The 16,884-nt window shown below is 55.1% G+C and overlaps 9 protein-coding genes across 9 annotated transcripts; 4 read left to right on the forward strand and 5 right to left on the reverse strand.

The window, feature by feature from the left end:
- Positions 1-128: 128 nt before the first annotated feature.
- CkaCkLH20_01030 (RING-like domain-containing protein) lies at positions 129-1,106 on the forward strand (the record flags this gene model as incomplete). Its single annotated transcript, XM_038883750.1, has 1 exon — positions 129-1,106. One exon carries the CDS (start codon positions 129-131, stop codon positions 1,104-1,106), a length of 978 nt encoding a protein of 325 aa, XP_038751345.1.
- Positions 1,107-1,898: 792 nt separating this feature from the next.
- CkaCkLH20_01031 (uncharacterized protein) lies at positions 1,899-3,286 on the forward strand (the record flags this gene model as incomplete). Its single annotated transcript, XM_038883751.1, has 2 exons — positions 1,899-2,937; positions 2,991-3,286. The coding sequence occupies 2 exons, from the start codon at positions 1,899-1,901 to the stop codon at positions 3,284-3,286; spliced, it is 1,335 nt and encodes a 444-aa protein (XP_038751346.1).
- A 344-nt stretch (positions 3,287-3,630) lies between these two features.
- CkaCkLH20_01032 (ash2-trithorax family protein) lies at positions 3,631-5,377 on the reverse strand (the record flags this gene model as incomplete). The annotated part of the gene is made up of 2 exons (XM_038883752.1): positions 3,631-4,888; positions 4,941-5,377. 2 exons carry the CDS (start codon positions 5,375-5,377, stop codon positions 3,631-3,633), a joined length of 1,695 nt encoding a protein of 564 aa, XP_038751347.1.
- A 634-nt stretch (positions 5,378-6,011) lies between these two features.
- CkaCkLH20_01033 (mitochondrial carrier protein) lies at positions 6,012-7,310 on the reverse strand (the record flags this gene model as incomplete). Its single annotated transcript, XM_038883753.1, has 2 exons — positions 6,012-6,730; positions 6,788-7,310. 2 exons carry the CDS (start codon positions 7,308-7,310, stop codon positions 6,012-6,014), a joined length of 1,242 nt encoding a protein of 413 aa, XP_038751348.1.
- Positions 7,311-7,702: 392 nt separating this feature from the next.
- On the reverse strand, positions 7,703-8,540 carry CkaCkLH20_01034 (uncharacterized protein; the record flags this gene model as incomplete). Its single annotated transcript, XM_038883754.1, has 3 exons — positions 7,703-7,789; positions 7,959-8,220; positions 8,281-8,540. The coding sequence occupies 3 exons, from the start codon at positions 8,538-8,540 to the stop codon at positions 7,703-7,705; spliced, it is 609 nt and encodes a 202-aa protein (XP_038751349.1).
- Positions 8,541-9,186: 646 nt separating this feature from the next.
- On the reverse strand, positions 9,187-10,725 carry CkaCkLH20_01035 (uncharacterized protein; the record flags this gene model as incomplete). The annotated part of the gene is made up of 5 exons (XM_038883755.1): positions 9,187-9,793; positions 9,850-10,226; positions 10,294-10,364; positions 10,423-10,479; positions 10,542-10,725. The coding sequence occupies 5 exons, from the start codon at positions 10,723-10,725 to the stop codon at positions 9,187-9,189; spliced, it is 1,296 nt and encodes a 431-aa protein (XP_038751350.1).
- A 1,607-nt stretch (positions 10,726-12,332) lies between these two features.
- CkaCkLH20_01036 (short chain dehydrogenase family protein) lies at positions 12,333-13,270 on the forward strand (the record flags this gene model as incomplete). Its single annotated transcript, XM_038883756.1, has 3 exons — positions 12,333-12,627; positions 12,701-12,980; positions 13,048-13,270. 3 exons carry the CDS (start codon positions 12,333-12,335, stop codon positions 13,268-13,270), a joined length of 798 nt encoding a protein of 265 aa, XP_038751351.1.
- A 449-nt stretch (positions 13,271-13,719) lies between these two features.
- On the reverse strand, positions 13,720-14,798 carry CkaCkLH20_01037 (eukaryotic translation initiation factor 2 alpha subunit; the record flags this gene model as incomplete). The annotated part of the gene is made up of 3 exons (XM_038883757.1): positions 13,720-14,197; positions 14,252-14,622; positions 14,712-14,798. 3 exons carry the CDS (start codon positions 14,796-14,798, stop codon positions 13,720-13,722), a joined length of 936 nt encoding a protein of 311 aa, XP_038751352.1.
- Positions 14,799-15,351: 553 nt separating this feature from the next.
- CkaCkLH20_01038 (mitotic checkpoint protein bub3) lies at positions 15,352-16,583 on the forward strand (the record flags this gene model as incomplete). Its single annotated transcript, XM_038883758.1, has 3 exons — positions 15,352-15,683; positions 15,736-15,818; positions 15,871-16,583. 3 exons carry the CDS (start codon positions 15,352-15,354, stop codon positions 16,581-16,583), a joined length of 1,128 nt encoding a protein of 375 aa, XP_038751353.1.
- Between the last annotated feature and the right edge of the window lie 301 nt (positions 16,584-16,884).

Below are 16,884 nucleotides of genomic sequence, written 5' to 3' on the forward strand. Positions count from 1 at the left end.
CACCCCTCCCCCACGATAATCATCCACGACCAGCACGAATTTCCAAGCATCGTTCTACCTGTAGACGCCATCCGCAAACAAAACCAGACATCACTGGGCGTGTGCGACGCAGCCCATCGTTTGCTGCCATGCCCATCGTTCCAGAGCACTACAACGACGGCAACCGAGCCTTCCTACAAGCCTTCCTAGCCCGCGGCACCCTGACATTCGAAGACGCCCAGCGCATATTAGCCACAATTTTTACCATCGAGTCCGAGGATGGCGAGGAGGTCACCCCCGATCAAGTGACACGCGACGACTTTGAGTCCTACGTCGGCGCCGCAGCCGAGGCTGCTTCCTTCTTTGACTACGAAATCCGAAGCACCGTTCATCAAGTCAACAAGAAGCGCATCTTCGCCCTCGTGAACACCGCCTCCGACCCCATGACGCAACTCGCGACGACCTTCAACGCCGAGCAAATCGCATTCACTAAGAGATTGTTGGATGCTATGTTCGAGACATACAATTCTAAGCGCATGGAGGTCATGGCAGTTACCGACATGCAAGCCGTCAAGCTGGCCCGTCCCCCGCGTCAGAACAACAACCATAACGACGAGAACGGCGAACCGGCGACGCAAGCCGCTGCAGATAAGGGATTGAAGCACAGCGAGGTTGAGGAGATGCTGGCAAACCTAGTGAATCAAGGTTGGCTAGAGAAGTCGAAGGACGGTTTCTACAGTCTGAGCCCGCGATCGCTGCTCGAGCTCCGTGGAATGCTCGTCGATTCATACAACGACCCCGACGCGGCGGCAGAGGAGTGGCAGCGAATCAAATTTTGCGAAGCGTGCAAGGAGATGGTCACCGTCGGCCAGAGATGCTCCAATGTGGACTGCAATGCGCGATTACACGACACGTGCCAGGAGGCGTATTGGCGGACGCAGCGCAGCCGGAAGTGCCCGCGGTGCTCCAAGGAATGGGACGGTAGGCTCTTTGTTGGCGAAAGGGCGGTTACCAGCACAGATGCCTACCAGAGGGGCCGCCGCAAGAGCGGTGGGCGTAAAAGCAACGCAGCGGACGAGGTCATGGATGGAAACGGGGATGAAGAAGAAAGCGAAGTCGAGGAATGAAGAACAAAGACGGAACAAACTTGAAATTCAACTCGCCGAGTAGTTTCTACGAAAGATACCCCGTACTTGGCTGCATTATAGCTCAGTCAACCAACCACTCAGTTCCAGGTTGCCATAGCTCCAGGACAGCTGTCAATGCATGAGACGAGCCGTTGCGTTCACTGTCACTCGGTCGTCAAAATGAATGGCCGGTTTTCTAAGTGGCCACCCCCAAAAAGCGGCCATTTATTTTGACGACCGAGTGACTGTTCACAATCACAGTTGGCTCTTGTCCCCCGCCTTGAGGCGACACCCATAGACTACCTAGGTGGAGGGGCCTCCGAAGCGTGGCGGTGCAAGGACCCCTAGTGGCGCGAGCCCACCTTCATCCATGGTCTCGGCCCCAACAACCGGGGGCTCGCCGACTCGCTTAGATGCGGTTTGTTTGATGTCGCGCCGGAGGGCTCCAATCGATGGGCATGAATGATCATCAGATGGCATTGTGGTGACATCACGTGTGGCTGTGCAAGCTACCCAACTGCCGCCAACCAAATCAAGGTATCCTGTGGCTAATACCTGAGCTCTCACAAGAAGTGATACAAGCCTGAACAGCAAGGTAACCAGGGCCTGCGAAACTTAGCACCACATGTGATTCAGAAAAGCGCTTGGCCATCGAATAAAACCACCGGTCCGACCGCTCTACTACGACGACTTCCCATCGACGTGCGCAACTCCCTCAACTTCACCTTTGGCTCTTTTCATACCACACTCCAGCACAGCTCTTGGTCCATCGCCACCAGCGACTCGCCCACGATGCTAGAATACTTCGGCTACAAGCAGTACAAGAAGTACAAGACGGAGAAGGAGGCAAAGGAGGCCGCCGCAACAGACGGCAACGATGCCGCAACTCAACACCCCGCTTCGAGACCATCGCCATCACGGCGCCAGACCAGCTCCCGCTCGCTGTCGCCGGCAGGCAGCGCCGCGACCGATCGCACAAAGGGCGGTCCCGCGCCAGTCCTGGATCGCAAAGATGAGGCCTTCTTTAGGCGCATTCTCTCCGACCCGGACGCCGAGGACTCTGATGACGAGCACCTCCGTCCTCCTCTGCCGCCGCGCAGCAAGACGCCTGAGTACACATGGGAATCCGACGAATCGCGGCGTACCGCCCCCTTGAAGGAGGAACCCCCAAAGAAGGCGGCGACAGTCGCCGTCGACCCCAAGGCCGATGGCAAGAAGCCCAACAAGATCGCCTTCCTCTTCTCGAAGGTCAGAGGTGGCGACGACAAGGACAAGCAGCTCGCACCCGTCAAGCCCACCGCCGTGCCTGCGGAGGAGGAAGCCCGGGAGAAGGACGACCTCTCTCGCGTGCTCGAAGATCTCAACCTCTCCGCCAAGAACAACAAGGCGATCCCCCTCTCGGCAGAGTCGTCCGAGCTCGTCCAGCAGTTCACCCTCGCTCTCAAGGATCTCGTCAACGGTGTCCCGACCGCCGTGGACGACATCAAGAGACTCGTCGAGGACAAGGACGGCACCATCAAGAAGTCCTTCGACAAGCTGCCCAACGGCATGAAGAAGCTCGTCACCAACCTCCCGGACAAGTTCACGGCCTCCCTGGGCCCCGAGGTACTGGCTGCAGCGGCCAAGAGCCAGGGCATCCACCAGGCGGAAGTCGGAGCGGAGGAAACCGTCAAGGGCGCCGCCAAGAGGATGTTCAACCCCTCGAACCTCTCCGACCTCGTCACCAAGCCGGGCGCCGTCGTGGGCATGCTCAAAGCCATCGTCAACGCCCTGAAGCTGAGGTGGCCCGCCTTCATCGGCACGAACGCGATCATCTCGGTCGCTCTATTCCGTGAGTAATCCCCATCATTTGGTTCAAAGACGCCGTGACTGACGAAAGCAAAGTTCTCCTCTTTGTTCTGTGGTACTGCCACAAGCGCGGCCGCGAGGAGCGCATCAAGCGCGAAAACGCGCCCGAAATCATCGACGGCAGTGGCCGTATCGAGGAGCTGCCCGATGACCCCGCTCTGCCGGGACCCTCGCGCTCTCGTACGGAGCCTGTTCATTCGGATCGTCCGCGCAGCCAACGCAGCGAGCGCAGCAGGCGCAGTGGCAGGGCCGGGTCGGGGCGGACGACGCCGGCGCGGAGGGCTTCGCCACCACCCCCCGACTCTCCCCGCAGAAGAGCTACGAGAAAGTGAAATTGCAATAAGTTGAATGTTGATTAGACTTGCTTACTTTGCCACGACCGTTATGCTTGTTTGCGCTTGGGACATAAGGGATTCCTAGGAAGCTGGATAAATGGACCAGCAAGGCACAATATTACGAGGACTACGAAGCGGATGATGGGAAATGATTATGTGTATTCGTTGAGCATTCATCGTCTCTCGGTTCTCTGACGGAGACGGGAGCCAGTATGTATAGAAAGAACTCGTCTAAGTTCCCCTTCTATAGCTAATGTACAGTTATGAACGATTTGTGATGCCAGAAGAGAAGTGCCTGCGTCGGGTATCTTGTAAACATGCGAGTCTCATCGCAGTGACGCCTAATCATCCTGCACCAGTTCTTTGATCTCATCCCGTCCTGTGGGAGCGACGCCAGTCTGGCCAGCCTTCTCGCCCTGACCGAACCGATCAATAATCCTGCATCCGTCTTGCACCCAGAAGTCGACCTCATCGATAATATCATAGACGATATCCTCAACGATTTGCTCCGTGTAGCGCTCAGATACGGGTCGAACCTCATCTAGCTCCGGGTACCCCGTGTTCTTGGTCTCGTTCTGTCCGCCGTTGACCATGTTCACATCCTTGTCCGCGTGTCCAACAATTCCAGGAGGCGGGTACCAGAAGTCAGGCCCGAAATTGACCTCGGCGGCACCGCCTCTGAAGACACTCACCGCGGGGTAGTACCCAAGCATACCATTGTCCAGGCCATCGCGAGCGCCAATGTTAGATTGCGGCTTGGAAGCTGGAGGCAGGAACGTAAGCAGATCGGTGAATGCTGTACCCATGTCGACGCCATTCTTGTATACTTTGATATGGGAGCCGGGTAGGGTGCGGAGAGCGGGAACGGCGTGATTGGGATGTGGTGCCTCTACCGCATTAGCCGGTCCGGAAGAGACGGGCGATGGGTTCATGAGGTCCTCGAGCTCCTTTGTTGTGTGATAGTCGATCTTTTCGAAGTAGATATGCGACTTGAACCGGATTGGGATGCGGTCGCGAACGATATTGGGAGCCTCGAACGCCGTGCTGTCATCGTCCAGACCGGTGTCCACGGCTGGATTGAACTGACCAGCCAAGACCTTTCTCTGAAGACGCTCCGAAGGAAGCTGAATTTCCAAGCCAATAACGTCACCCTCGCGAATACCCTCTCCCTCGGGGAAGAACGCTTTCGGCCGCGACATGTAAACCTTCTCCCCGCCAACGTCTCTGAAGCCGTAACTGTAAGCATCAAATCCGACGGGGGCGTCCACCGAAGCTTCTCTCCTCGCGAAACCAAAGCGCACGTGGCCATGCGACTCCGGCTGTCCCTCCCCGTCCTTCTTATCGACCATGCCCCTTGTGATCTTGACCTCCCAATAGAATCGCCCTTGCCGAATCGCAACGTTCGCGCGTGTCATGCGGAAACCCTTTTCGGTCGTGATGTGACGGCCTGTCTGGTCGAAGAAGAGATGTGTTGCGCTGTCCTCGAAGGCCAGATGGGGGCCGAAGGGCTCGGCCTCGGTGCCGCGATAGTAAAGCGATGAGGGAAACTCGGGGTCCGCGATGCAGTGAGTGTAGTGGTAGCTCTTCTTGTTGTGAACACTATCAAATCGTCAGCCAGGCCAGCGCACTTGGGGGTCCCGCCGGGGCTCACTGCTCTGATGTCTCGTAGAATTGGATCTTGCCTTCATCGAGAGCCGGCACGTCGTGATGGTGGGTAAATATCGGCGCCCTTGCGGGTTCGAAGTCGGAAGGCTTTGGAGGTGCTAGCTTGTAGCGGATGGGACTGTATTCACTCTGTCTTGGCTCCTTATGCTTGGGATCTGGGGTGTTTCGGTTGCTGTCGCTGCCGAAGGCACCTTTCGACTCGCGCTTCTTCAGCGACTCCTTCTTGCTGCGCTTTGCTGGCATCTCTTCGGTGCCTTGTGGTTTTGGTGTAGACCGAACATCTGGGTTCAGGGGAGAGGGAACGGAAGGAGTGAAGTCTTCCTCAAGTGCAGGTCGTTTCAACGGAATCGCGGTCGAGGCAGGTAGGGAACCGGCTGGAGTCGGCTCCCTGGGAGGGGGAGGAGTGCCTCGGTCAGAGGCCATTGAAGCGACTGTTTCTATCTGTAGGGGTTATTAGTTGGTTAGATGTGCAAGAATCGTGGTATGCGATAGCAATGTGGTGAGCAAAAAGAAGTGATTGAAGTTGGTAAGGTAGCTGTGGTGTCGCAGCGCGTCCGTCGAAATTTTGGAGGTTGTGCTGGAGAAGCTGGTGAGACACCCCACGTAAAGCTTGCTGCTGTCGTCAAAGAGCGTTAGCGGGTAAGGGACAGGGGTTTAGTGCACTAAGGTACCTTACCTTAGTGTACCTGCCCGCCTGTCCCTACCTAGTGGAGTAAACAAAGCAGTTGCAGGCTACATCTTTCACATGAAGCTATTAGAGGTGTGCAATGTGAATTTGCAGAAGAGGTCACAAACACCTGTCGCATGTATGTCATGTTCTATGTTGCGTATGAGATGCTTTGTCGTGCACAGTTAGTGACTGAGATAGGAACCAATTTGAAGTGAGACTTGTCTTCGCTCTATCAGCTCTATGGGACACCACGTCCTTCTACTATGCCGTCAAACGCCGGTCCCATGTGTAAATCCTTATCAAGTGTACAGCTGGAAGTGTTTGTACATGTTTTTCCTCATCCAACCCAAAAGTGAAACCATCCCCGCCCAACCAACCCTTCCTTCATCAAATATGGCTCTCCTGCTCTGCGGCGGAGTCCCAGATCTCTAGTTGCTTGAGAATGCGTTGGTACAAGAACAGCATGGTGCCGCTCTGGATGAATGTCCATACACCACGGGGTCCCACGCCCCTGAACCATCCGCTGATACCCTCCGTCTGGTATATGACCTTGAGGCCGGTGATGACGGAGGAAGTCTGCAGGTTCACTGCACCAGGGCGAGGAGTATGCGTTGACGGCGACGACGTCGAAATGTTGCGCGTCTGAGACTTGGCCGTAGATGCATGCGCAGCACCTCTGGCGGCCGGCTTAGTCTCTTTTGGCAACAGGTCGGGGTGAACCTGGGTCTGTAGCCGGGTCTTGACGACGTCCAGTGGACATGTCATGACACCAGCCAGACTACCGGCAAGACCACCGGTCAGGAGCTCTAAAGGTACGCCAATATCTCGGCTCTGCTTGTATTGGCGAGCCCAGGCGTGGAACTGTTCCCAGAACATGAACTGGAGTGCTGAAAAGGGAAGATCGCGGTAGAGCGTGGCTTGGTAGCCGTAGAAGAGCGCAGCTGGGCCTTCGTGACGGACGATGGTTCTTGCCGCATCAATTGTGCCTCTGTAATTGTACCCTGACTTGAAATAGGGGTTGTTGTATCGTCCCTGCAACTGCATTCGGGTTTTCAGTACTTCTGACGGCACGTAAACAACAGAACCCGCCAAGTCTCCCAGCAAACCTAGGAGTGGTCAATTAGCCTGCGCTTTTCATGTCCATACACGCGATTTCGACTAACCGGCTGTCAGATATGCCAGATGATGCTGCAGACCATGGTCGATAAGAAACCGCTTGCTCCATTCGTATGTGCCGAAGAAGAGCATTGTTCCCGGGAAGGAGCCTCCCAATGCCGGCACCCATCCGCCGTAGAGACCTCTTCTAATGCCCTCTTGCCTCCATATCGTGTAGTATGATGATCCGAGGGAGGTGTATTTCGGCGGGATGTGCGGATCGCCCTGCTGGCGCGTCTTGACTGTGTCCAGGGAGTGCATGAGCATGTCTCCCGTTGAGCCTCCGAGACCTCCCGCGATCATGGCGTAAAGGTAAGGAGGACGGCCCTCCTCTTCGAGAGCCCCATCTTGAGGACTCATATCCTGGCGCAATGACTTTCCGCTGACTCTGATATCCGGCAATAGTCCTCCCGTCTGTACCGCATGACTATCCTCCGCAAACGAAGCCGCCGCCGTCGGGCCGCCCTGACTTGTTCGCGCGTTCAGATCGGCCGAAGAAAAGTAGCTGACGATACGGTCAGCGACAGACATTTGCAGGCGCCGTCTGTCGCTATCGAGACCCGGTTCTCTCCGGTCAGGTCGAAAGTGAAAGGGTTTCGGTCCCTCTTTGCTCGGTGACGTCTATCGTTTTCTGCGGTGTCGTGGGAGGGGCGACCGGTACCACCGTCGAGGGAGGACGACGCCGAATTCGGTTGCGTGAATTTATCAAGGAGAAGAGAGGCCTCCCCGTCGTTTTTGGTCGTCGCGTTAGTTTATTGCGCAGGCAAAAAAACTTGGCGGCGGCAAGGTCCAAATCAACGATAGTGAAATTTCGCAGGGTTCCCGGGTCTCTGGAATTTTTGTTGGATGCGCACGGGCCATATTCCGCGCTGCGGTCCACCTGTCCCGCTGCGTCACTGCGAGCTCACACCTCACCCAGCACTTCAGCCGAAGCCGCAGCGGTCGACGGCCCTAGTCCGATAGTCTTCGGGAGTGCTTCCGGGACCTCCGAGGCGGCGCCCGCCTAGTTCCTGTGACCGGACATCAAAGAATCTCACCGAGACGAACGGTTGCAGATATGAGTCTTTTGATCGCAATTGGGGTGCGGTATAAGATCTATAGTACAGCGGCGCAAGACTTCGAGTTCGCATGATCACATACTACACTCGTGTGGTGGGTAATCAATCACCTTGACTTTACCTTATATTCCTCCCATTTCGTGCTGCCGAACTTTCGGAAAGGATACAAAAACCAGAGGATCTTTCCGGTCACAAGTTCCATCGATATTGGGCCGTATGTGTTGCTGTCTAGCGTCTGGTCTGCGGGCCCGTCGCCCTCGACCCAGATATGGCCTTGAGGTACTCTGACAACCGGCTGCGGATGCGGCGGCCTTGTATTGACATATTCGCCCTCCACTGCAATGACTCTCTTGACCGCGACGGTCTCGGGGTGATAGGGGCTTCTGTAATGCGCCGTAATGTTAGCTGACTGAGGCAAAGTCGAGTCCAGAGCGCTTACGCACCGAAATGTAACGATCATCCCCCTCTTCAGACCATCCTGCGGGTTCAGCTTCCAATTGAGGACGATGTCGCGCGTCAGGGTACTGTCGCGGTCTTCGTTGAAGTAGGGGTACATTGACGCGCCGCTGATCTTCGTCACCGTTGCGATGTAGTCATTGAATGTGATGGCGATGGGAATCCAGGTGGCGTAGCCGAGGAGTCGGATGGCCGTTGCACCGAAAAAGCTCCCTCGCGCACGCGCCCATAGCGGACGGAAGCTCATGGGCGCGAGTGTGATTGAGTTTGTTGACTTGTTGTTCGCGCGAAGAATTAGAGAGCTTCTCGTTGCTTCTTGGGTTGGGTGGAAACTTTCGAGCTCTCGTCATCCCACTTCCTTATCTTATCTTATCATATCGCTTATCGCACATACGATGAAGACTGACCTTAATCTGCCAAAGGCATTTCTCGTCCTTTCAAATCACGTCTCGAAGTCAGGACGATCGGCGCGAAGCAGCTTGCACTAATGCTTTCGATTCTGTTTTTAATTACTTTTCACCTGTACTTTGGCTTAATCCCTCTGTCAAACCCGGATAATGCTGACTCTCTGAAGACATGAAGGTCAACTCCTCAGACGTAAGAGAACGTCTCGGGACACATTCTTTCTCTCCCCTTCTCTTTATTTGATGTCTTGCATACTGACAGAACCGCATTCAAAATTGTAGCTAGGTGGGTTGATGTCATATACTGTTCTGTGTCCCAGTAGAAACCCTTTCAGAGGTTGAGCTCGGGTTTCTAACCCAAATCGCTACACAAAGTCTTCCCCTTAATCCCATTACAACTCGATAAACAATCAGAAAGTTACAGAGAACGGCAAGAGTTCCCAAAGAAGTACAAACTAGTATCCAAACACGCGGCGAATTCCCGAAACTTCAGTCTCTTTCCCCGTGTGCGTGTTGCACAGTCGTCTCGCGGTGCACCATGATGCCGTTGTAGCGGCTGCTGCTCCCGCCTTCCCCGATGCCATCAGCCGACACGACAATGGTGCGGTCACCCCTTTGCGGGCCGCCAATATCGCCCAACGTATCCACGCTGCTGTTGCTATTCTCTCCGTCCACCTGCCGCGAGGAGTCACGGGCGTGGCACCCCAGCGCCGACTTCACGTTCTTCTGGTACCCGGACCACAGCTTCGCCTCGTCGTCCTCGATCCCGTCCTTCTTCCCGTCCGTCGACGCGAGCTCGTACGATTCGTCCTGCATTCGCCGGCGCTCGATGTTCTGCGCAACGACGGTGTTGAGGCGGTTCTTGCAGTTCTTGGCAGAGGATGAGGCCCCGTGCTTGCTGCTCATTTGCGACGTGATGAAGGAAGGCAGGTATCGCACGAAGAACGGCTTGAGGGCTGGCACCGAGGCGCAGATCATGCCCGCGTTGATCTCGATGAAACACCAGACGAATACGTCAGCTGCGTCCCAGGAGTAGTCAGGACTGCTGAGGAGTTGGGGAAACGGGATTGTTCGCCTGATGGCGACGCCAACGACACTTTTGGGAACTGTCAGCAAAGGTAAAAAGGGTAATAGGGAAAGGAGGAGACTAACAAGGCACCAGTTCCAAATAGGAGAATGATCGAGGCTTTCTGTCTCCTGGCCATCTGGAGTGGCATTACCACAGGGATGGGCAGCAGCAGGATCAAGAAGTCCATGATGATGTTGGCAATGCTGAGGGCAAGGTAGATGCTCAACTGGTCGATGCAAGTCTTGTCTGTGATTGTGAGGTCCCAGGTTGCTCTAACAGGCACGCAGGCCAGGATGTTGAGGAGGATGTACACGATAGAGTAACCGCAAACGATGGCGATAAGGCAGTAGACGCCCCGGCGGAACCATACTTGCGGAGACAAACGCAAGTAGAGGAAGAGGATGGACAACTTCGAGAAGGTGATAGCGAGCGCGTACAAGATGGTTCCGACGATCGTCAACTAACGAAAATCTAGCGTTAGTTCCAGGATCTCATGATATCATCAAGTCTACGGGATGTGAACTCACAATGGGAAAGTTGATATTATATGTCGCGAACCGAATGTCCCACATATGATGTGCGAGCCCGTGGGCGACGACTGAGATTGTTGGTGAGTCTGGACTCTCGGCATATGCATGTTTCCGTTAAAGACTTACTGTTGAATAGTACCACAATCAATGAAATGGTGAACATCAGAGACGTAATCACCAGGTCTGTCCCTCGATGTTAGATGCGCGCAACATGGCCAGATACTCAGCAACTCTAAAAAGCTTACAGTCGTCGATGTTGAGAGCCGTCCGGACAATGTACAGCCTCGTGAAGATGCGGAGCACTACCGAGAACCCCGCGATGAAGGTTGTCGCGAAGACCCAGGAGTACAGTTGCACCTCGAGGGTCGGCGGGTCTACCTCGGTGCGGACCTCGCCCTCTGGCACTTTCGCGACCCAGATGCCGTCCATGGCGTGATTGTTTTCTTCAAGCGGTGAGAGACAAGAACGAGCAGGCTGCAAAATAAAGTGCCGCTTGAGGAATTCGCTGCCCCCAAGTGGTATCAACACCAAAGTGGATATTGAAGAGTGTTTAAAGCCAGCAGAGAGCCCGGGCGTGCTTGGTTATTTCATCCCCAATCGTTCGAGGCCGTCGTCCATCTCCTATCCCTCGCCTTAACCAGAATCGAGCACAATCAATAATTCTTGCCATTGTTTGCTTCGAACAATAGGAACCAGATGCTCGGGATCTCCCACCGGATCATACGCAAGCCACTCTTTTCTACCACACCACTCGCGGATCTCAATGGGATGCCGGGGAACCGGCGAACGTTGTCCCAAACGCATCTTGGATCTCAGTTGTTGCAGTAAGGCAATCTTAAACCCCCTCTTCATGTGAATCTGAGGCATGAGAGTGTCTGTTAGATCGGCCGTTGTCTCCTTTGGAGGAACGTGCAAAGGGCCAAGTCGGAAATGGAGCCAGATTCCGCTAGGATTCAGCCGCCTCCAACAGTGATTATACCTAATGTTTGCTTCGACTTTCGGTGTGATTAGTCTAACCCAGTGTTCCGCTGACGTGGTTGGCTCGTTGAGGGAAGGAGAGACGTCGGCTTATGCTGTTGGAACCGGGGTTCGTTCACTCGGGCCGGGGTACTAATCCATCGGGTAATCTATCGGGAGGAGAAGGGCACCACGGTGCCCATCTTGTCTCCCTCGAGAGGATTCGAGACCAAAAAAATGGGGGGAAATTGTTCGAACCTAGCTTTGACAAACAAGTCAAAGTGGAGTGCGTTGGAGTGAGTGTTGCCATCATTATCAAATGCCTCTGAAGCTGGACGCGGGGGGAGTTCAAAGTCAAGGGCCCCGACGTCGACGTGCTCACTTTGCCAGAATCGATACGGCCGTGTAGGTTCCCAATGTAACACTGCTTCTGTTATCGGAAAACGCTCAACTCGGCAAGTGCTTTCTCATTGGCGGCTTATAACCTCCTCTCACCTATCACAAAAGTGTTTCTGATGTACCAGACTCCAACTGTCTCGCCGACTCCTCTTCCTCAGTCGACCGGTCGACAAATGCGTGGGAAAGGCGACTGCACCAGCGCCACCCACAGACTCATGCATATGCCGTTGGTGATACCAGCAGCCGGCGACAAGGCACCGGTACAGGGTAGGGTCGCGGCTTTCTTGGCCCGGTGAAGACAAGGGGTGGGCAGCAAACAACCACCACGCATCCGGAATGTAGCTCATGGGATGTAACGACGACCCGGGCGATGGGATCGCCCTTTATAAGTTCCCCTTTCGAGAACGTGATGAATGCCGCATCTTCTTCACACTCATCTCATTTCCCTCCCCCGTTCTCTGACGAGGCAACTCCTGATCCTCTTCCCCCTTTGCTGCCTACCCTTGATCTCCTTGTTCCAAGGTCCTCGAAACCCCTTCGCTCGAGTATCTCATTGTCTTCCTGAGACTCCAAGCACGGCAAGCAATAGCCGGGTCCCCTTTCGTCACATATCACTCAAGCCCCTCCGGTCCCCGGTTCTCCTTCCTTCCTCTCTGCTTGACACACGAAGAGACAACAACATGGCTGAAAAGTACCCCTTCAAGGACATGGTCTTCGCCGTCACTGGCGCCAGCCGCGGCACCGGTCTCGCCCTGGCCAAGTACCTCCTCATCCGCGGTGCCAAGGTATCCATGTGCGCTACCACGGCCGCGAACCTCGCCACGGGGCTCGAAGAGATCGAGAAAGAGGTCCCCGATGTCAAGGGCAGGGTCATGACCAAGGTCGTTGACATCGGCAAGCTCGACACCGTCCAGGCCTGGCTCAAAGAGACCGTTGAAGTGTTTGGCCACCTTGATGGTGCTGCCAATGTCGCTGGTTTGTTTCCAATTCACCCTCTTTCACACGATATTTCGAAGAATCGCAGAATTGTACTGACACTGTAACACAGCGGTTGAGCAACGGAAGGTATACCAAATGCAGGATCTCGATCCGGTGTACTTTGAGATGCTCCTCAGAGTGAATGTCGTCGGCACTTGGAACTGCATGAGGGAAGAGATGCGCTACATGAAAGACGGCGGATGCATCATCAATGTCGGCAGTATCGCGAGCAAGTACGCCACTGGCGGCACTTCTGCTTACATCGCCAGTAAGCACGCCCTCATCGGTCTCACCAAGGTCGGTGCTTTCGAGGGCGCCAAGAGACGTATTCGTGTGAACATTGTGTGCCCGTAAGTTGTCCCTGCTCAACAGAGTTTCCTGGCGAGCTTCGATTATTCACTTACACGGTGACTTCAGGGGCTGTATCGACACCGAGATGATGTCAAAGTCATTCGAGAGTGCCGAGGGTGAATTCTACCTCACCACCGATACCATCCCCTCCCTCACCAAACGTTTGGCGGAGCCCTGGGAGGTCGCGGCCTCGATTGCTTTCCTCATGGGCCCAGAGGGTAGGTTCGTGAACAAGTCGTCGTGGTACATTGACGGTGGTTGGAACGAGGCAGCCTACACTTCCTTGTAGATTGGATATGTAATTATGAGACGAAGTAGGCAGGAAATAGAATTAGACATAACCATCGACTTCAGAATTCGTTTGCGGCAATGGCGTTCCCTTGATGCATTGCGATGATAGATACACCTGTAAACTTCATGACGTCAGCTTCTTTGACACATCGCGACGCAAGGTTACTTCTCATCGGACTCCCTCATCACTTCTGATACTGACCGGGGAATTCCCAGCTTGATCTATCCTGACTTCTCAGGGACGTTACGTCGAGTTACTCCGTGGCACATACATCCTGCGCTATGAACCGCGTCTTCTCGCTCAGTCACAAAAGTCGGAAGGGGGAAAGTTGAAGTAATGGATTTTTTTGGTCGTCTCATTAGAATCGTTTCAGATTCCCAGCCTGCCAGTACGCTCATTCTACCAGCCGCCCCTTTTTTTTTAGTTGCCTTGACCGTAGAAAATCTCTAGACCTCCGGGTTGTCATCGCTCTCACTGACACTCTCGTCACCGCTGACCTCAGCGTTCTCGCGCTCTCTCTTCTCCATAAGAGCCTGGAGCTCGGCGTCATCGCTCTCCGTGACGGCCTTAGGTTCCATCTTCACCACAAGCTGGCCACCGGCCGCCTCGATGCTGGTGCGGATGTCGACGATAGCCTCCTCGAGGCAGGTGATACCAACGTTCTTGTCCAAGCACGTGCTGGTGAGAACGTACAGGGGCGGGGATACGAGCCTGACCTTGACCTGGGTCTGCTCAGTGTTGCGCGACTCGGCGGTGCGCAGGGCCGTCTTGACGGCGTCGATACCCTCGTATCCGAAGCAGGTGACTTCGACGTCGGCACGGACCTTGGTCGGTTGCGGCGTCAGGCGCTTTCCGATATATGACTTGAGCTCCTCGGCAACGGGCTCGCTGGGGAAGGTGACGTCGTCCCAAACCTCGGAGTTGCTGTATACAGAAATCAGTATTTGACGACTGTGGAGGGCCACGGGGTCAGCTTACGTGATGGACAGCTTGAAGGCGTCGATCGCGTGGCCGAACTTCTTGTTGAGGGGCCATGCGATGGTCTCGTACAGCTGCTCGATTGGGGTAAGGGTCTTCTCGGCGACGTGGCGCATGATGGAGTGAACCATCTTGCCCTTGTTGTAACGCTCCTCGCACTTGATGATGTCCTCCGGCGACACACGACGCTTGCTGAGATCGATGTAACCCTTCTCCTTATCGACACGAAGGACGACGACGACCTCGTTGCGGCCGACGCGGATAAGCTTCTGGATACTTCTGATACGACGTCTCGACAGTTCGGAAAGAAGAATCATGCCGTCGATGTTGTCGTACTCGAGGAGCTTGACGTATGCACCCATTTCGGCAATCTAGCATCCAGTCAGACCGGGTTGTTCTCTCCTCCAAACGGGCGGCGGGTCGGTTTCGCGCCGTGTGCGTTGGGCAGCGGGGCACAAACCTGCTTGACGTTGACCATGACGAACTCATCGATCTCGGGATACTTGTTTTCGAAGTATCGAAAGTGGCTGTAGTTCGGTTCCGCCATCTTGGCTACTGGTTCTCGAAGTCGTCGAGTGCGAACGGCGTGGGTGGCGTTGCGGTGGTGGTTTGACCGGGAGTCGAAGGTGAAGGTCGAGAGGTGTGGATGGGCGGGGTGCGAAAGAAGGCGCGCGGGCTTTTTACGTTCCTCCGAGTTCCTGGGGCAGCTTGTTTCCTCTGTGCTCGGTGAATATTTCGCCTGCTCGTCGTGGGTTGGAGTCGCTGACGCAGAGGTGGGATCGAATGCTCGGGGCGACGTCGAAAAATGGCCTCTCGGTGGTGAGCAGTGTTGCGTTGGTGATTGGGCGATCGAGTCACAATTTTGCTACTTTGCGGTTCACAAAGCAGAAATCCGAACAATGGTGGGGTGCGGCTCGCGGGCGGTGGTCCCTGGCAAAAATCGACCTTGATTCGCCCGATAAGCTTTCCTTCGCTTATCGCCACGTGAGGCCCCCCGACCAAATTGCTACTGTAAACACCTCCCTACACAACGAAGCTATCATCCTAGCTCAGCCAGGTATAGAGAGTGAAAATTTGCGGTCTTTACAATCAACTTCGACATGGCACCCGGTGAGTTCCTTGCAGAAGACACGAGACAAACGTCCTCCGGCAAGATCTCTCGAGCTAACAATGCTGCAGCATCCCAATTCGAACTGGCGCAAAAGCCTGGCGACGCCATCTCTGCGCTCTCGTATGCGCCCCAGTCTCCTACCAAGCTTCTGGTCTCTTGCTGGGACAAGAAGATATATCTTTACGATACTCACAGCGGAGACGAAGACGCGCCCGGGACCCTTCTGAAGACGATCGAATTCCGGGCGCCCGTCCTTGACGTGTGTTTTGGCGCGACAGATGACGAGGCCTACACGGCTTGCCTGGACCACTGCGTCTACCGGTACGATGGCACAAAAACCACTGCAGATATAAACAGGCTAACAGCGTGGTAGTGTCGATTTGGAGTCAGGAGAGAAGTCAGTAGTTGCTCAACACACCGCCCCCGCGCGATGCGTGGTCTACAGCTCAAATCACTGTAGGTCCTAACCCCCTTTCTAGCAGCGTATCCTAGCTAACACCACCTTAAGCCCTGCTCATCTCCGCATCATGGGATCAAACCCTCCAGATTCATAACACAAAGTCCCCTTCCGACTCGAACATCACCGTCCATCTGCCCGGCAAGCCCCATGCCCTAGCCGTCAGCCCCTCGAAGGTGGTGGTCGCCATGACCGCTCGCCTTGTCAATATTTACGACATCAGCGCCGTCCCTGCTCTCTTCGGCCAGCCGGGACCTCACGAGATCAAGCCTTGGCAGCAGCGCGAGTCATCTCTCAAGTTCCTTACCCGAGCTGTCTCATGCATGCCGAACGATGCCGGCTACGCGACCAGCAGTATCGAAGGTCGCGTTGCGGTGGAGTGGTTTGAGGACTCGGCCGAGTCGCAAGCGCGCAAGTACGCCTTCAAGTGCCATCGCCAGGCTGCTCCCGCTGAGGGAGAAGGAGACATCGTCTACCCCGTCAACGCCATGACCTTCCACCCCGTCTACGGCACCTTTGCCTCTGGAGGTGGCGACGGAACCGTTGCGCTGTGGGACGCTGAAGCCAAGCGCAGGATGAAGCAATACCAAAAGTTTCCCGATAGCGTCGCTGCTTTAGCCTTCTCTAGGGACGGCAAGTATCTTGCCATTGGTGTTTGCCCTGGCTTCGAGACGGGCATGGAGGACTACAGCGCTGAGGGCAAGGCCAGCGTTTTGATCCGCGAACTCGGCGAGGCGGAAGCTAAGCCCAAAGGCGCGAAATGATTGACTGATACGCTTGGATCAAGTCATGGAATTTTCGAGAATACGTTGGCGATTGGCGTTTGGGGCGGTTTCCACATGCAAGTTCAATTTGATGGATTGGGAGGGTTACGGAAAAGCCTGGTATGTTTGTATCAGATGATACCTCTGTATGGGAGCGATGTCTACACATGTGTTTGTAGTCTGTATAGAGCTAATCTCCCAAAATTCAAGTCCTCCTGAAAGGACTGCGTCTAACCACCGTACGCTGAAAACTGCGTCGCCCACCAACCGATGTGTCTTCCCTCAAGTGACAACAGCGTCG

Source organism: Colletotrichum karsti (genome assembly GCF_011947395.1).
Source record: "Colletotrichum karsti strain CkLH20 chromosome Unknown Scaffold2, whole genome shotgun sequence".
Classification (NCBI taxonomy): domain Eukaryota; kingdom Fungi; phylum Ascomycota; class Sordariomycetes; order Glomerellales; family Glomerellaceae; genus Colletotrichum; species Colletotrichum karsti.